This window comes from Musca domestica, unplaced genomic scaffold (assembly GCF_030504385.1).
Source record: "Musca domestica strain aabys unplaced genomic scaffold, Musca_domestica.polishedcontigs.V.1.1 49, whole genome shotgun sequence".
Taxonomy (NCBI): Eukaryota; Metazoa; Arthropoda; class Insecta; order Diptera; family Muscidae; genus Musca; species Musca domestica.
Window position 1 is genome coordinate 5,909,678 of NW_026712344.1, and position 17,573 is coordinate 5,927,250.

General features: G+C 27.7%; 1 protein-coding gene across 8 annotated transcripts in view; it reads right to left on the reverse strand.

Moving 5' to 3' along the window:
- Positions 1-13,618: 13,618 nt before the first annotated feature.
- LOC101889369 (uncharacterized) overlaps positions 13,619-17,573 on the reverse strand; it is a 75,585-nt gene continuing 71,630 nt past the window's right edge. For 5 of the 8 annotated variants that reach the window (XM_059128007.1, XM_059128006.1, XM_059128009.1 and 2 more), the window contains exons 2-4: positions 14,848-15,041; positions 14,691-14,779; positions 13,619-14,628 (exon numbers count right to left, since the gene is read on the reverse strand). In XM_059128007.1, coding sequence (XP_058983990.1) covers positions 13,667-14,628; positions 14,691-14,779; positions 14,848-14,948 — 1,152 coding nt within the window. In that variant the 5' untranslated portion in view covers positions 14,949-15,041 and the 3' untranslated portion in view covers positions 13,619-13,666. Of the gene's footprint in view, positions 14,629-14,690; positions 14,780-14,847; positions 15,350-17,379; positions 17,528-17,573 lie in introns of those variants that run through there. The other 3 variants (XM_059128003.1, XM_059128010.1, XM_005185975.4) reach the window with 3 other exon arrangements.

Consider the following 17,573-nt stretch of genomic DNA (forward strand, 5'->3'; position numbering starts at 1 on the left):
CCGCTAGCTGAATACCACAAATTATGAACATTTTTCTGAGTGTATTATCTAACACTCATGCTCACTACATTCTATTTCAATTCAGCAAAGTCAATTTTGAATTTTGTTAAATATTTTGGAATTCCGCTAGCTGAATACCACAAAATATGAAAATTTTCTAAGTGTATTATAAAACACTCATGCTCACTACATTCTATTTCAATTCAGCAAAGTAAATTTTGAATTTTGTTAAATATTTTGGAATTCCGCCAGCTGAATACCAAAAATTATGAAAATTTTTCTAAGTGTATTATAAAACGCTCATGCTCACTACATTCTATTGCAATTAAGCAAAGCAAATTTTGAATTTTGTAAAATATTTTGGAATTCCGCTAGCTGAATACCAAAAATTATGAAAATTTTTCTAAGTGTATTATAAAACACTCATGCTCACTACATTCTATTTCAATTCAGCAAAGTAAATTTTGAATTTTGTTAAATATTTTGGAATTCCGCTAGCTGAATACCACAAAATATGAAAAATTTCTAAGTGTATTATAAAACACTCATGCTCACTACATCCTATTTCAATTCAGCAAAGTAAATTTTGAATTTTGTTAAATATTTTGAAATTCAACTAGCTGAATGCCACAAATTATGAACATTTTTATAAGTGTATTATAAAACACTCATGCTCACTACATTCTATTTCAATTCAGCAAAGTAAATTTTGAATTTTGTTAAATATTTTGGAACTCAGCTAGCTAAATACCACAAATTATAAAAATTTTTCTAAGTGTATTATAAAACACTCATGCTCACTACATTCTATTTCAAATTAGCAAAGCAAATTTTGAATTTTTTAAATATTATGGAATTTCGCTAGCTGACTACCACAAATTATAAAAATTTTTCTAAGTGTATTCTAAAACACTCAAGCTTACTACATTCTATTTCAATTCAGCAAAGTTAATTTGGAATTTTGTTACACACAAATTATGAAAATTTTTGGAATTCCGCTAGCTGAGAACCACAAATTTTGACAATTTTTCTAAGTGTATTATAAAACGTTTATGCTCACCACATTCTATTGCACTTCAGCAAAAAAAAAAAGAATTTTCTTAAATAGTTTGGAATTCAGGTAGCTGAATACCACAAACTATGAAAATTTTTCTGAGTGTTAAACAAAACGTTCAGGCTCACTACATTCTATTTCAATTCAGCAAAGTAAATTTTGAATTTTGTTAAATATTTTGGAACTCAGCTAGCTAAATACCACAAATTATAAAAATTTTTCTAAGTGTATTATAAAACACTCATGCTCACTACATTCTATTTCAATTCAGCAAATTAAATTTTGAATTTAGTTAAATATTTTGAAATTCAACTAGCTGAATACCACAAATTATGACAATTTTTCTAAGTGTATTATAAAACACTCATGCTCACTACATTCTATTTCAATTCAGCAAATCAAGTTTTGAAATTTTTTAAATATTATGAAATTCCGCTAGCTGAATACCACAAACATTTTTCTAAGTGTATTATAAAACACTCTTGCTCACTACATTCTATTTCAATTCAGCAAAGTAAATTTTTGATATGTTGAAAATTTTTGGAATTCCGCTAGCTGAATACCACAAATTATGAAAAATTTTTTAAGTGTATTATTAAACACTCATGCTCACTACATTCTATTTCAATTCAGCAAAGTAAATTTGGAATATTTTAAAAAAATGTTGGAATTCAGGTAGCTGAATACCACAAATTATTAAAATTTTCTAAGTGTATTATAAAACACTCATGCTCACTACATTCTATTTCAATTCAGCAAAGTAAATTTTGAATATTTTAAAAAATTTTGGAATTCAGGTAGATGAGTACCACAAATTATGAAAACTTTTCTAAGTGTATTACAAAATACTCATGCCCACTACATTCTATTTCAATTCAACAAAGTAAATTTGAATATTTTAAAAAATTTTGGAATTCAGGTAGCTGAATACCACAAATTATGAAAATTTTTCTAAGTGTATTAGAAATAACTCATGCACACTACATTCTATTTCAACTCAGCAAAGTAAATTTTGAATATTTTAAAAAATTTTGGAATTCAGCTAGCTGAATACCACAAATTATTAAAATTTTTCTCAGTGTATTATAAAACACTCATGCTCACTACATTCTATTTCAATTCAGCAAAGTAAATTTTTGATATGTTGAAAATTTTTGGAATTCAGGTAGCTGAATACCACATTATGAAAATGTTTCTAAGTGTATTAGAAATAACTCATGCTCACTACATTCTATTTCAATTCAGCAAAGTAAATTTTTGATATGTTGAAAATTTTTGGAATTCCGCTAGCTGAATACCACAAATTATGAAAATTTTTCTCAGTATATTATAAAACACTCATGCTCACTACATTCTATTTCAATTCAGCAAAGTAAATTTTGAATATTTTAAAAAATTTTGGAATTCAGGTAGATGAATACCACAAATTATGAAAATTTTTCTAAGTGTATTACAAAATACTCATGTCCACTACATTCTATTTCAATTCAACAAAGTAAATTTTGAATATTTTAAAAAATTTTGGAATTCAGCTAGCTGAATACCACAAAGTATTAAAAATTTTCTCAGTGTATTATAAAACACTCATGCTCACTACATTCTATTTCAATTCAGCAAAGTAAATTTTTGATATGTTGAAAATTTTTGGAATTAAGGAATTCATACCATTCATACCACAAATTATGAAAATTTTTCTAAGTGTATTAGAAATACCACAAATTATGAAAATTTTTCTAAGTGTATTAGAAATAACTCATGCTCTCTACATTCTATTTCAATTCAGCAAAGTAAATTTTTGATATGTTGAAAATTTTTGGAATTCCGCTAGCTGAATACCACAAATTATGAAAATTTTTCTAAGTGTATTATAAAACACTCATGCTCACTACATTCTATTTCAATTCAGCAATGTAAATTTTGAATATTTTAAAAAATTTTGGAATTCATGTAGCTGAATGCCACAAATTATGAAAAATTTTCTAAGTGTATTATAAAACACTCATGCTCACTACATTCTATTTCAATTCAGCAAATTAAATTTTGAATTTAGTTAAATATTTTGAAATTCAACTAGCTGAATACGACAAATTATGAAAAATTTTCTAAGTGTATTATAAAACACTCATGCTCACTACATTCTATTTCAATACAGCAAATCAAATTTTGAAATTTTTTAAATATTATGAAATTCCGCTAGCTGAATACCACAAATTATGAAAATTTTTCTAAGTGTATTATAAAACACTCATGCTCACTACATTCTATTTCTATTCAGCAAAGTAAATTTTGAATTTAGTTAAATATTTTGGAATTCCGCTAGCTGAATACCACAAATTATGAAAATTTTTCAAAGTGTATTATAAAACACTCATGCTCACTACATTCTATTTCAATTCAGCAAAGTAAATTTTGAATTTTGTTAAATATTTTGGAATTCCGCTAGCTGAATACCACAAATTATGAAAATTTTTCAAAGTGTATTATAAAACACTCATGCTCACTACATTCTATTTCAATTCAACAAAGTAAATTTTGAATATTTTAAAAAATTTTGGAATTCAGGTAGCTGAATACCACAAAATATGAAAATTTTTCTAAGTGTATTAGAAATAACTCATGCTCACTACATTCTATTTCAATTCAGCAAAGTCAATTTTGAATATTTTAAAAAATTTTGGAATTCAGGTAGATGAATACCACAAATTATGAAATTTTTTCTAAGTGTATTACAAAATACTCATGCCCACTACATTCTATTTCAATTCAACAAAGTAAATTTTGAATATTTTAAAAAATTTTGGAATTCAGGTAGCTGAATACCACAAATTATGAAAATTTTTCTAAGTGTATTATTATGCTCACTACATTCTATTTCAATTCAGCAAAGTAAATTTTTGATATGTTGAAAATTTTTGGAATTCCGCTAGCTGAATACCACAAATTATGAAAATTTTTCTAAGTGTATTATAAAACACTCATGCACACTACATTCTATTTCAATTCAGCAAAGTATATTTTGAATATTTTAAAAAATTTTGGAATTCAGCTAGCTGAATACCACAAATTATTAAAATTTTTCTCAGTGTATTATAAAACACTCATGCTCACTACATTCTATTTCAATTCAGCAAAGTAAATTTTTGATATGTTGAAAATTTTTGGAATTCATGTAGCTGAATACCACAAATTATGAAAATTTTTCTAAGTGTATTAGAAATAACTCATGCTTACTACATTCTATTTCAATTCAGCAAAGTAAATTTTTGATATGTTGAAAATTTTTGGAATTCCGCTAGCTGCATACCACAAATTATTAAAATTTTTCTCAGTACATTATAAAACACTCATGCTCACTACATTCTATTTCAATTCAGCAAAGTAAATTTTTGATATGTTGAAAATTTTTGGAATTCCGCTAGCTGAATACCACAAATTATGAAAAAATTTCTAAGTGTATTATTAAACACTCATGCTCACTACATTCTATTTCAATTCAGCAAAGTCAATTTTGAATATTTTAAAAAATGTTGGAATTCAGGTAGCTGAATACCACAAATTATAAAAAATTTTCTAAGTGTATTATAAAACACTCATGCTCACTACATTCTATTTCAATTCAGCAAAGTAAATTTTGAATATTTTAAAAAATTTTGGAATTCAGGTAGATGAATACCACAAATTATGAAAATTTTTCTAAGTGTATTACAAAATACTCATGCCCACTACATTCTATTTCAATTCAGCAAAGTAAATTTTGAGTATTTTAAAAAATTTTGGAATTCAGGTAGCTGAATACCACAAATTATGAACATTTTTCTAAGTGTATTAGAAATAACTCATGCTCACTACATTCTATTTCAATTCAGCAAAGTAAATTTTTGATATGTTGAAAATTTTTGGAATTCCGCTAGCTGAATACCACAAATTATGAAAATTTTTCTAAGTGTATTATAAAACACTCATGCACACTACATTCTATTTCAATTCAGCAAAGTAAATTTTGAATATTTTAAAAAATTTTGGAATTCCGCTAGCTGCATAACACAAATTATTAAAATTTTTCTCAGTACATTATAAAACACTCATGCTCACTACATTCTATTTGAATTCAGCAAAGTAAATTTTTGATATGTTGAAAATTTTTGGAATTCCGCTAGCTGAATACCACAAATTATGAAAAAATTTCTAAGTGTATTATTAAACACTCATGCTCACTACATTCTATTTCAATTCAGCAAAGTCAATTTTGAATATTTTAAAAAATGTTGGAATTCAGGTAGCTGAATACCACAAATTATAAAAAATTTTCAAAGTGTATTATAAAACACTCATGCTCACTACATTATATTTCAATTCAGCAAAGTAAATTTTGAATATTTTAAAAAATTTTGGAATTCAGGTAGATGAATACCACAAATTATGAAAATTTTTCTAAGTGTATTACAAAATACTCATGCCCACTACATTCTATTTCAATTCAGCAAAGTAAATTTTGAGTATTTTAAAAAATTTTGGAATTCAGGTAGCTGAATACCACAAATTATGAAAATTTTTCTAAGTGTATTAGAAATAACTCATGCTCACTACATTCTATTTCAATTCAGCAAAGTAAATTTTTGATATGTTGAAAATTTTTGGAATTCCGCTAGCTGAATACCACCAATTATGAAAATTTTTCTAAGTGTATTATAAAACACTCATGCACACTACATTCTATTTCAATTCAGCAAAGTAAATTTTGAATATTTTAAAAAATTTTGGAATTCAGGTAGATGAATACCACAAATTATGAAAATTTTTCTCAGTGTATTATAAAACACTCATGCTCACTACATTCTATTTCAATTCAGCAAAGTAAATTTTTGATATGTTGAAAATTTTTGGAATTCCGCTAGCTGAATACCACAAATTATGAAAATTTTTCTAAGTGTATTATAAAACACTCATGCTCACTACATTCTATTTCAATTCAGCAAAGTAAATTTTGAATATTTTAAAAAATTTTGGAATACAGGTAGCTGAATACCACAAATTATGAAAAATTTTCTAAGTGTATTATAAAACACTCATGCTCACTACATTCTATTTCAATTCAGCAAATTAAATTTTGAATTTAGTTAAATATTTTGAAATTCAACTAGCTGAATACCACAAATTATGAAAAATTTTCTAAGTGTATTATAAAACATTCATGCTCACTGCATTCTATTTCAATTCAGCAAATCAAATTTTGAAATTTTTTAAATATTATGAAATTCCGCTAGCTGAATACCACAAATTATGAAAATTTTTCTAAGTGTATTATAAAACACTCATGCTCACTACATTCTATTTCTATTCAGCAAAGTAAATTTTGAATTTAGTTAAATATTTTGAAATTCAACTAGCTGAATACCACAAATTATGAACATTTTTCTAAGTGTATTGTAAAACACTCATGCTCACTACATTCTATTTCAATTCAGCAAAGTAAATTTTAAATTTTGTTAAATATTTTGGAATCCAGGCAGCTGAAAACCACAAATTATGAAAAATTTTCTAAGTGTATTATAAAACACTCATGCTCACTACATTCTATTTCTATTCAGCAAAGTAAATGTTGAATTTTGTTAAATATTTTGGAATTCCGCTAGCTGAATACCACAAATTATGAAAATTTTTCAAAGTGTATTATAAAACACTCATGCTCACTACATTCTATTTCAATTCAGCAAAGTAAATTTTGAATTTTGTTAAATATTTTGATATTCAGGAAGCTGAATACCACAAATTATGAAAAATTTTCTAAGTGTATTATAAAACACTCATGCTCACTACATTCTATTTCAATTCAGCAAAGTAAATTTTGAATGTTGTTAAATATTTTGGAACTCAGCTAGCTGAATACCACAAATTATAAAAATTTTTCTAAGTGTATTATAAAACACTCATGCTCACTACATTCTATTACAATTCAGCAAAGTCAATTTTGAATATTTTAAAAAATGTTGGAATTCAGGTAGCTGAATACCACAAATTATAAAAAATTTTCTAAGTGTATTATAAAACACTCATGCTCACTACATTCTATTTCAATTCAGCAAAGTAAATTTTGAATATTTTAAAAAATTTTGGAATTCAGGTAGATGAATACCACAAATTATGAAAATTTTTCTAAGTGTATTACAAAATACTCATGCCCACTACATTCTATTTCAATTCAGCAAAGTAAATTTTTGATATGTTGAAAATTTTTGGAATTCCGCTAGCTGAATACCACAAATTATGAAAATTTTTCTCAGTGTATTATAAAACACTCATGCTCACTACATTCTATTTCAATTCAGCAAAGTAAATTTTTGATATGTTGAAAATTTTTGGGACTCCGCTAGCTGAATACCACAAATTATGAAAATTTTTCTAAGTGTATTATAAAACACTCATGCTCACTACATTCTATTTCAATTCAGCAAAGTAAATTTTGAATATTTTAAAAAATTTTGGAATACAGGTAGCTGAATACCACAAATTATGAAAAATTTTCTAAGTGTATTATAAAACACTCATGCTCACTACATTCTATTTCAATTCAGCAAATTAAATTTTGAATTTAGTTAAATATTTTGAAATTCAACTAGCTGAATACCACAAATTATGAAAAATTTTCTAAGTGTATTATAAAACATTCATGCTCACTGCATTCTATTTCAATTCAGCAAATCAAATTTTGAAATTTTTTAAATATTATGAAATTCCGCTAGCTGAATACCACAAATTATGAAAATTTTTCTAAGTGTATTATAAAACACTCATGCTCACTACATTCTATTTCTATTCAGCAAAGTAAATTTTGAATTTAGTTAAATATTTTGAAATTCAACTAGCTGAATACCACAAATTATGAAAAATTTTCTAAGTGTATTAGAAATAACTCATGCTCACTACATTCTATTTCAATTCAGCAAAGTAAATTTTTGATATGTTGAAAATTTTTGGAATTCCGCTAGCTGAATACCACAAATTATGAAAATTTTTCTAAGTGTATTATAAAACACTCATGCACACTACATTCTATTTCAATTCAGCAAAGTAAATTTTGAATATTTTAAAAAATTTTGGAATTCAGGTAAATGAATACCACAAATTATGAAAATTTTTCTCAGTGTATTATAAAACACTCATGCTCACTACATTCTATTTCAATTCAGCAAAGTAAATTTTTGATATGTTGAAAATTTTTGGAATTCCGCTAGCTGAATACCACAAATTATGAAAATTTTTCTAAGTGTATTATAAAACACTCATGCTCACTACATTCTATTTCAATTCAGCAAAGTAAATTTTGAATATTTTAAAAAATTTTGGAATACAGGTAGCTGAATACCACAAATTATGAAAAATTTTCTAAGTGTATTATAAAACACTCATGCTCACTACATTCTATTTCAATTCAGCAAATTAAATTTTGAATTTAGTTAAATATTTTGAAATTCAACTAGCTGAATACCACAAATTATGAAAAATTTTCTAAGTGTATTATAAAACATTCATGCTCACTGCATTCTATTTCAATTCAGCAAATCAAATTTTGAAATTTTTTAAATATTATGAAATTCCGCTAGCTGAATACCACAAATTATGAAAATTTTTCTAAGTGTATTATAAAACACTCATGCTCACTACATTCTATTTCTATTCAGCAAAGTAAATTTTGAATTTAGTTAAATATTTTGAAATTCAACTAGCTGAATACCACAAATTATGAACATTTTTCTAAGTGTATTGTAAAACACTCATGCTCACTACATTCTATTTCAATTCAGCAAAGTAAATTTTAAATTTTGTTAAATATTTTGGAATCCAGGCAGCTGAAAACCACAAATTATGAAAAATTTTCTAAGTGTATTATAAAACACTCATGCTCACTACATTCTATTTCTATTCAGCAAAGTAAATGTTGAATTTTGTTAAATATTTTGGAATTCCGCTAGCTGAATACCACAAATTATGAAAATTTTTCTAAGTATATTATAAAACACTCATGCTCACTACATTCTATTTCAATTCAGCAAAGTAAATTTTGAATTTTGTTAAATATTTTGATATTCAGGAAGCTGAATACCACAAATTATGAAAAATTTTCTAAGTGTATTATAAAACACTCATGCTCACTACATTCTATTTCAATTCAGCAAAGTAAATTTTGAATGTTGTTAAATATTTTGGAACTCAGCTAGCTGAATACCACAAATTATAAAAATTTTTCTAAGTGTATTATAAAACACTCATGCTCACTACATTCTATTACAATTCAGCAAATCAAATTTTGAAATTTTTTAAATATTGTGTATTCTAAAACACTCAAGCTTACTACATTATATTTCAATTCAGCAAAGTAAATTTGGAATTGTGTTAAATATTTTGGAATTCAGGTAGCTGAATACCACAAATTTTGAAAAATTTTCTAAGTGTATTATAAAACACTCATGCCCACTACATTCCATTTCAATTCAGCAAAGTAAATTTTGAATATTTTTAAAAATTTTGGAATTCATCTAGCTGAATACTATAAATTATGAAAATTTTTTAAGTGTATTATAAAACACTCATTGCCCAATACATTATATTTCAATTCAACAAATTATGAAAGTTTTTCTAAGTGTATTATAAAACACTCATGCTCACTACATTCTATTTCAATTCAGCATACTAAATTTTGAATATGTTAAAAAATTTTGGAATTCATCTAGTTGAATACCACAAATTATGAAAATTTTTCTAAGTGTATTATGAAACACCCAAGCTCATTGCATTCTATTTCAATTCAGCAAAGTAAGTTTTGAATATTTTTAAAAATTTTGGAATTCATCTAGCTGAATACTATAAATTATGAAATTTTTTTAAGTGTATTATTAAACACTCGTGCTTACTACATTCTATTTCAATTCAGCAAAGTAAATTTTTGATATGTTGAAATTTTTTGGAAATCCGCTAGCTGAATACCACAAATTATGAAAAATTTTCTAAGTGTATTATTAAACACTCATGCTCACTACATTCTATTTCAATTCAGCAAAGTAAATTTTGAATTTAGTTAAATATTTTGAAATTCAACTAGCTGAATACCACAAATTATGAACATTTTTCTAAGTGTATTATAAAACACTCATGCTCACTACATTATATTTCAATTCAGCAAATTAAATTTTGAATTTAGTTAAATATTTTGAAATTCAACTAGCTGAATACCACAAATTATGAAAATTTTTCTAAGTGTATTATAAAACACTCATGCTCACTACATTCTATTTCAATTCAGCAAATCAAATTTTGAAATTTTTATAATATTATGAAATTCCGCTAGCTGAATACCACAAACATTTTTCTAAGTGTATTATAAAACACTCATGCTCACTACATTCTATTTCAATTCAGCAAATTAAATTTTGAATTTAGTTAAATATTTTGAAATTCAACTAGCTGAATACCACAAATTATGAAAATTTTTCTAAGTGTATTATAAAACACTCATGCTCACTACATTCTATTTCAATTCAGCAAATCAAATTTTGAAATTTTTTAAATATTATGAAATTCCGCTAGCTGAATACCACAAATTATGAAAATTTTTCTAAGTGTATTATAAAAGACTTATGCTCAATACATTCTATTTCAATTCAGCAAATTAAATTTTGAATTTAGTTAAATATTTTGAAATTCCGCTAGCTGAATACCACAAATTATGAAAAATTTTCTAAGTGTATTATAAAACACTCATGCACACTACATTCTATTTCAATTCAGCAAAGTAAATTTTGAATATTTTTAAAAATTGTGGAATTCATCTAGCTGAATACTATAAATTATGAAAATTTTTTAAGTGTATTAAAACACTCATGCCCACTACATTCCATTTCAATTCAGCAAAGTAAATTTTGAATATTTTTAAAAATTTTGGAATTCATCTAGCTGAATACTATAAATTATGAAAATTTTCTAAGTGTATTACGAAACACTCATTGCCCAATACATTATATTTCAATTCAACAAATTATGAAAGTTTTTCTAAGTGTATTATAAAACACTCATGCTCACTACATTCTATTTCAATTCAGCATACTAAATTTTGAATATATTAAAAAATTTTGGAATTCATCTAGTTGAATACCACAAATTATGAAAATTTTTCTAAGTGTATTATGAAACACCCAAGCTCATTGCATTCTATTTCAATTCAGCAAAGTAAATTTTGAATATTTTTAAAAATTTTGGAATTCATCTAGCTGAATACTATAAATTATGGAATTTTTTTGAGTGTATTACTAAACACACGTGCTTACTACATTCTATTTCAATTCAGAAAAGTAAATTTTGAATTTAGTTAAATATTTTGAAATTCAACTAGCTGAATACCACAAATTATGAACATTTTTCTAAGTGTATTATAAAACACTCATGCTCACTACATTATATTTCAATTCAGCAAAGTAAATTTTGAATTTTGTTAAATATTTTGGAATTCCGCTAGCTGAATACTACATATAATGAAAAATTTTCTAAGCGTATTGTATAACACTCATGCTCACTACATTCTATTTCAATTTAGCAAAGTAAATTTTGAATTTTGGAATCCACTAGCTGAATACCACAAATTATGAAAATTTTTCTAAGTGTATTATAAATCACTCATGCTCACTACATTCTATTTCAATTCAGCAAAGTAAATTTTGAATATTTTAAAAAATCTTGCAATTCAGGTGGATGAATACCGCAAATTATGAAAATTTTTCTAAGTGTATTACAAAATACTCATGCTCACTACATTCTATTTCAATTCAGCAAAGTAAATTTTGAATATTTTAAAAAAATTTGGAATTCCGCTAGCTGAATACCACAAATTATGAAAATTTTTCTAAGTGTATTATAAAACACCCAAGCTCATTGCATTCTATTTCAATTCAGCAAAGTAAATTTTGAATGTTGTTAAATATTTTGGAACTCAGCTAGCTGAATACCACAAATTATGAAAATTTTTCTAAGTGTATTATAAAACACTAATGTCACTACATTCTATTTCAATTCAGCAAAGTAAATTTTGAATTTTGTTAAATATTTTGTAATTCCGCTAGCTTTGAATATTTAAATAAAATTTGGAATTCCGCTAGCTGAATATTACAAATTATGAAACTTTTTCTAAGTGTATTATAAAACACTCATGCTCACTAAATTCTATTTCAATTCAGGAAAGTAAATTTTGAATTTCTTTAAACATTTTGGAATTCAGCTAGCTGAATACCACAAATTATGAAAATTTTTCTAAGTGTATTATAAAACATTCAGACTCTGTACATTCTATTGCAGTTCAGCAAAGTAAATTTTGAATTTCTTTAAATATTTTGGAATTCAGCTAGCTGAATACCACAAATTATGAAAAATTTTCTAAGTGTATTAATAAACGCTCATGCTCACTACTTTCAATTTCAATTCAGCAAAGTAAATTTTGAAAAGCTTAAAATATTTTGGAATTTCGCCAGCTGAATACCACAAATTATGAAATTTTTTCTGAGTGTATTATTATACACACACTACATTCTATTTCAATTAAGCAAAGTAAATTTTGAATATGTAAAAAATTTTAAAAATTCAGGTAGCTGAATACCATAAATTATGAACATTTTTCTAAGTGTATTATAAAACACTCATACTCACTACATTCTACTTCAGTTCATGAAAGTAAATTTTGAACTTTTTTAAACATTTTGGAATTTAGCTAGCTGAATACCACAAATTATGAAAAATTTTCTAAGTGTATTATAAAACATTCAGACTCAGTACAGTCTATTGCAAATCAGCAAAGTAAATTTTGAATTTCTTTAAACATTTTGAAATTCAACTAGCTGAGTACCACATATTATGAGCATTTTTCTAAGTGTATTATAAAACATTCAGACTCAATACATTCTTGTACAATTCAGCAAAGTAATTTTTGAATTTCTTAAAATATTTTGGAATTCAGTTTTCTGAATATCACAAATTATGAAAAACGTTCTAAGTGTATTATGAAACACTCATGCTCACTACTTTCTATTTCAATTCAGCAAAGTAAATTTTGAATTTAGTTAAATATTTTGAAATTCAACTAGCTGAATACCACAAATTATGGAAATTTTTCTAAGTGTATTAGAAAACACCCATGCTCACTACATTCTATTTCAATTTAGCAAAATAAATTTTGATTTTTTTAAGAATTTTGTAGTTTTGCCAACTTCTGTTGGACAAATTTTAAAGTATTGATACTTCCTACTAGCAGTAGTACTCCCACCCTCAACTATAATTCAAGCAAGCGAGTAGAGGGATTCTATGTAATTCCGGAGTTTTAACTAAAGCCGAGATATTTGAGTATTTTATTGGCGATTTACCCACTTAATATTAGGGATATATATACACTTGGGCCAATGTCTAACACCCTTAGAGTAATATCTATATCTGCAAGCCTATCCAGTAACTTCCATCGATCAAAATGTTACAATAATCAAAGAAATGTAAATTTTTCAATCGATAAAAGTAACAGAATAGCTCTACTGATTACTGATTTCGCAAATATTTTAAAATATTTAATGTTTATTTATCAAATTATGTGTATGTTTCAGTATCCTCTAACCGGTCCTGGTAACGATTTTCTGGATCATGTTCGATATTATTTGGTTCTGTAGTTGTATTGTTTGCCAGCTCTTCCAACTGTACATCATTATTTATTTCAGGTACGTATTTAATAACCTCTACATTGTGTGTCACATTATCTGACGGTACTGCGAAATTGTTGATAATTTCCTTTGGAGATGACAATTCTTCTCCATTCTCCAATGTTTCCGCCTCATTTAGGCTCTTTAATTGGGTATCCTGCATATTTTCACTTACTAACAATGATATGTTGTCAACCAATACACTACCATCACCGGCACCGTGTCCATTTGATGCATAAAATTGGCTTACATCTGATTTTGATAGATTCTGCGCTGTATCAGCCGACAAAGTGTCACCGATCTCTGCATTCAATTCCTCTTCTTCCATATCCACAATTAACCCTTTCTCAATTCCTTCTTTAGTTGAAGAAAGAATTCCTATATCAATTTCTGAAGTGGATGCACTTCTGACTTCCAAAGGAGCTGTTTTCATTTTGGTCATATAAATCAGGGATTTTCCCTGTAGTATGCAATCGTCTCCACTATTGAAATCGGAGCAGGAAACACATGAGGTTGTTGTAATATTAAGAGAGATGCCATCTGTATCGAAATCAATGGAGAAATTAGAATCGTTTAGCGCGGCATTGTTATTATGCTTTAAAGTGGTAATCTTTGTTTGCTGGCTTATTTCACGAACATTTACTGAAGGATTCCAAGAACATTGGTTGGATACACGGGGTAAATTTTTATTTGAAAGAATAAGGCAGTCGGTTAATTTCTCTTTCCAATTTTTGTGTGGTTCCGTTGCTGGTTGAGTTGCAATGTCATAGACTCCACTTATTAGAGAAGATACAATTGAATTATCTTTTGAAAATTCCATGTGATCAGGATGAGTAATTGGTTCAAAAATATCTAAAAGCGAATATTTATATATTTAGTCCGTTAATAGTTAACAAACCACATCAAAAGCTTACAGTTGGGGAAGATGAAAGCAATATCCTTTTGTACTTTTCCCAGGCATCTTGTAACGTGGACATTTTTCTCCATTTCCACAGAATTACCACTGAAAGGAATAACAGATTAATATCCTCTTTTATCAGATTAGCATCATCCTCCTCGAAAAATACTTACAAATAACATACCATAGAATTCAGTAAATCTTCAACAGCATTTTCCTTCGCCAGTATTAATGTCTCCGATGGTCCTTTCGATAATAGTATAACTTGAAACATAAATTCTGGTTCTTCGGAAATGTCCCGGTAAAACTCAGCCGCTAATTCGGGAGTAAATTTCACCTTGCGTTGTGCTTGAACCTGAAATCCATTCTGTAGCAAATATATTAGTAAATGTTTACGTTTTGCCATATAATCCGATTTTATAATAAGCAATGAGTCTTGAAACATTTCGAAGTGAAAATTTACAAGGGCTTTTGGTTTCAAAATTACAGTTTGCTAAATTTTAGAAAAAAAAAGTGTTATTGTACTCAGTGATTACAAGGTAACTCTATCAGGTCAGCTGGTGCCAACTAGATATGTCAGCCAACAACTTAGAGTTAATCGAGAAAATCGGTGTAATTCTGCCTTTTTACGCTTTTTGAGATCAGAGCACGGGTAATGTTAAACATTTTGCATGATTCTGCTGAAAATGTGACTGAAACGTTAGTAACTGAAATTAGAAATCTTTATTTACATTATGCGGTTTTAATCTTTTATATAAATAATTGGAATGCAATTGGAATAAAAATTCATTGGGGACTCTAGTTATGTGTAAAAATATGGCATTTCTATATATTCCATTCAATAGAACCTGAAGTGACAAAATGACTTCAGGTTCTATTTACACTTCAGTATCAAAGATTGAATAAGGTACAGGGCCTGAGCCTACTGTGTAAAATTGCAGTGCCTTCGCTAATATGAATTGGATGGTCAAGCAGCTATTAAATGTAAGGTAACATTTTTTTTCTTTGAATGTGTTGACTTTTTGTGGGGTAGGACCGATTCCCATCTCGATCTTAGTTTGATAGGTGTATTACGATGCATCAAACTTGGATCGAGAGTTATAGTGCCTATTAACAGACGCTAGACCGACTTCAAATGTCTGAAACGTATTATGTGCAAAGAGACCTAGGGTACAAAACCATTGCTCGATGCGTCAAATTTTGGCCGTATCAAAAGATAAGGAATTCAAAGTTTATTTATTGTTTCCGTTTGAAGTTTAAATTTCTATTATGTATCTGTAAGGCGAATTCAAAATACATTTTTTTTTTTGACTTTTCATATTTGTACCAGCTGGCGCAAAAGGGATACCTTGTAATTCTACCATGACTCAGTGGTTTCAGTCCATGGTAGAATAAGAAGGTAACCCCATCAGGTCACCTGGCATCAATTTGAATTCGCCTCACATCCACACATAAGAAAAATGTTTCTATAATTTCAAAATTTACCAGCGTAATTGATAGTAAATCGTGATTTTAAGTTAATCTTTTTATACAGTGTGTACAACATAAAATAGGCACGGGCAACATGGAGATCTAGAATACGTGGGAAACTAAAGTATATTAGATTGTTTTGGAACGCAGAACTTACAACTTGATCTTACCGAAGACCACTGCTTGGAAGATACTGCAGTTTTTCACAGTCTTTGATACAAATCTTAAGTACTTCTAAAGTATAAATAGAACCTGAAGTACCTGCAAATTGTTCTTTTGGGTTCCTGGTCCCTGCCTTATTAGAGAAAATGAGAAAACTGACGAGTTAGCAAAAAATGAAACCAAATTTCTAGGTATCAACACTAATTCGACCAGAAGAAATCAATGTTGCCGACAATACTGCATATTGTGTAAGGGTGATGGTGAGACAGCAACGATTGGACATATTTTATTTCAAATGTCACTCGCTTACTCGCGGAAGTCTACGAATTGTGGGTGGGCACCCAATTCACTGTATCTATGCTTATTCAACAATATTGTAATTAAAGGTACTCAAACAAAGCCAAGGTGGCTTCAGCATTACTTTGAATTTTCAATCGCTGCTGAAATATAGCATGGTAAAATCAAGAAGGTAAAGCCATTTCAAATATGAATATCCATCTCTGCCTTTACTGTAATATATTTGTCATGGAATAGTTGATTATTTTTAATGCAGGTAATGCTAAACAACTACGACAAATCTTGAACTCGCTGCATCATTGGCCATTGCCAGGTCTTGGGCTTCAACGCCTAGTGGTACAGATCACTAACCTCTTCACCAATTTATGAGTACCCGCAAATTTATCTCCGTTACGAACGCTGAAATCTACCGTTTTCAAGAATGCAGCTTTGTGAATAAAAGCTATATTGAGGAAAAGTTGCGTTTTAAACATTTTTCTGCCATATAGCGATGAATTCATCAAAAGAAAGCGCTATGGTAGACATGAAAACATTTGACGCTCCAAATTTCGAAAATATTTTCGCTGGGCTGTTTAATCCTTCGTCACACCCTAATTCTGGATATGCAACCTGTTGGCATTTGTTTATTGACACAAATTCTTAAGAAAGTGGTGTGAATTATTTGATAATTTAATAATGCACTCAGAATTGCCTATCGCGCCCAATACCGAAATATAATGTTTCGTCCAAGAGAAGTTCCTCACACTTGTGTATGCTCTCAAAACATACAAACATACTTTCCGGATATTTTTTTCTGAGAGAACTTTGTATGATTTTGCAACACAAAAATTAGAGAGCGAGAGTATGAGAGAATTGGTGCAACATTGCTTTGACAAGCAATAAACCGACCGACTGTCCGACCACATTCATGCAAAAGTTGCATTTCAAGTGTTGTTGACACGGTTAGTTGGTCTTTCACCGAACACACTAC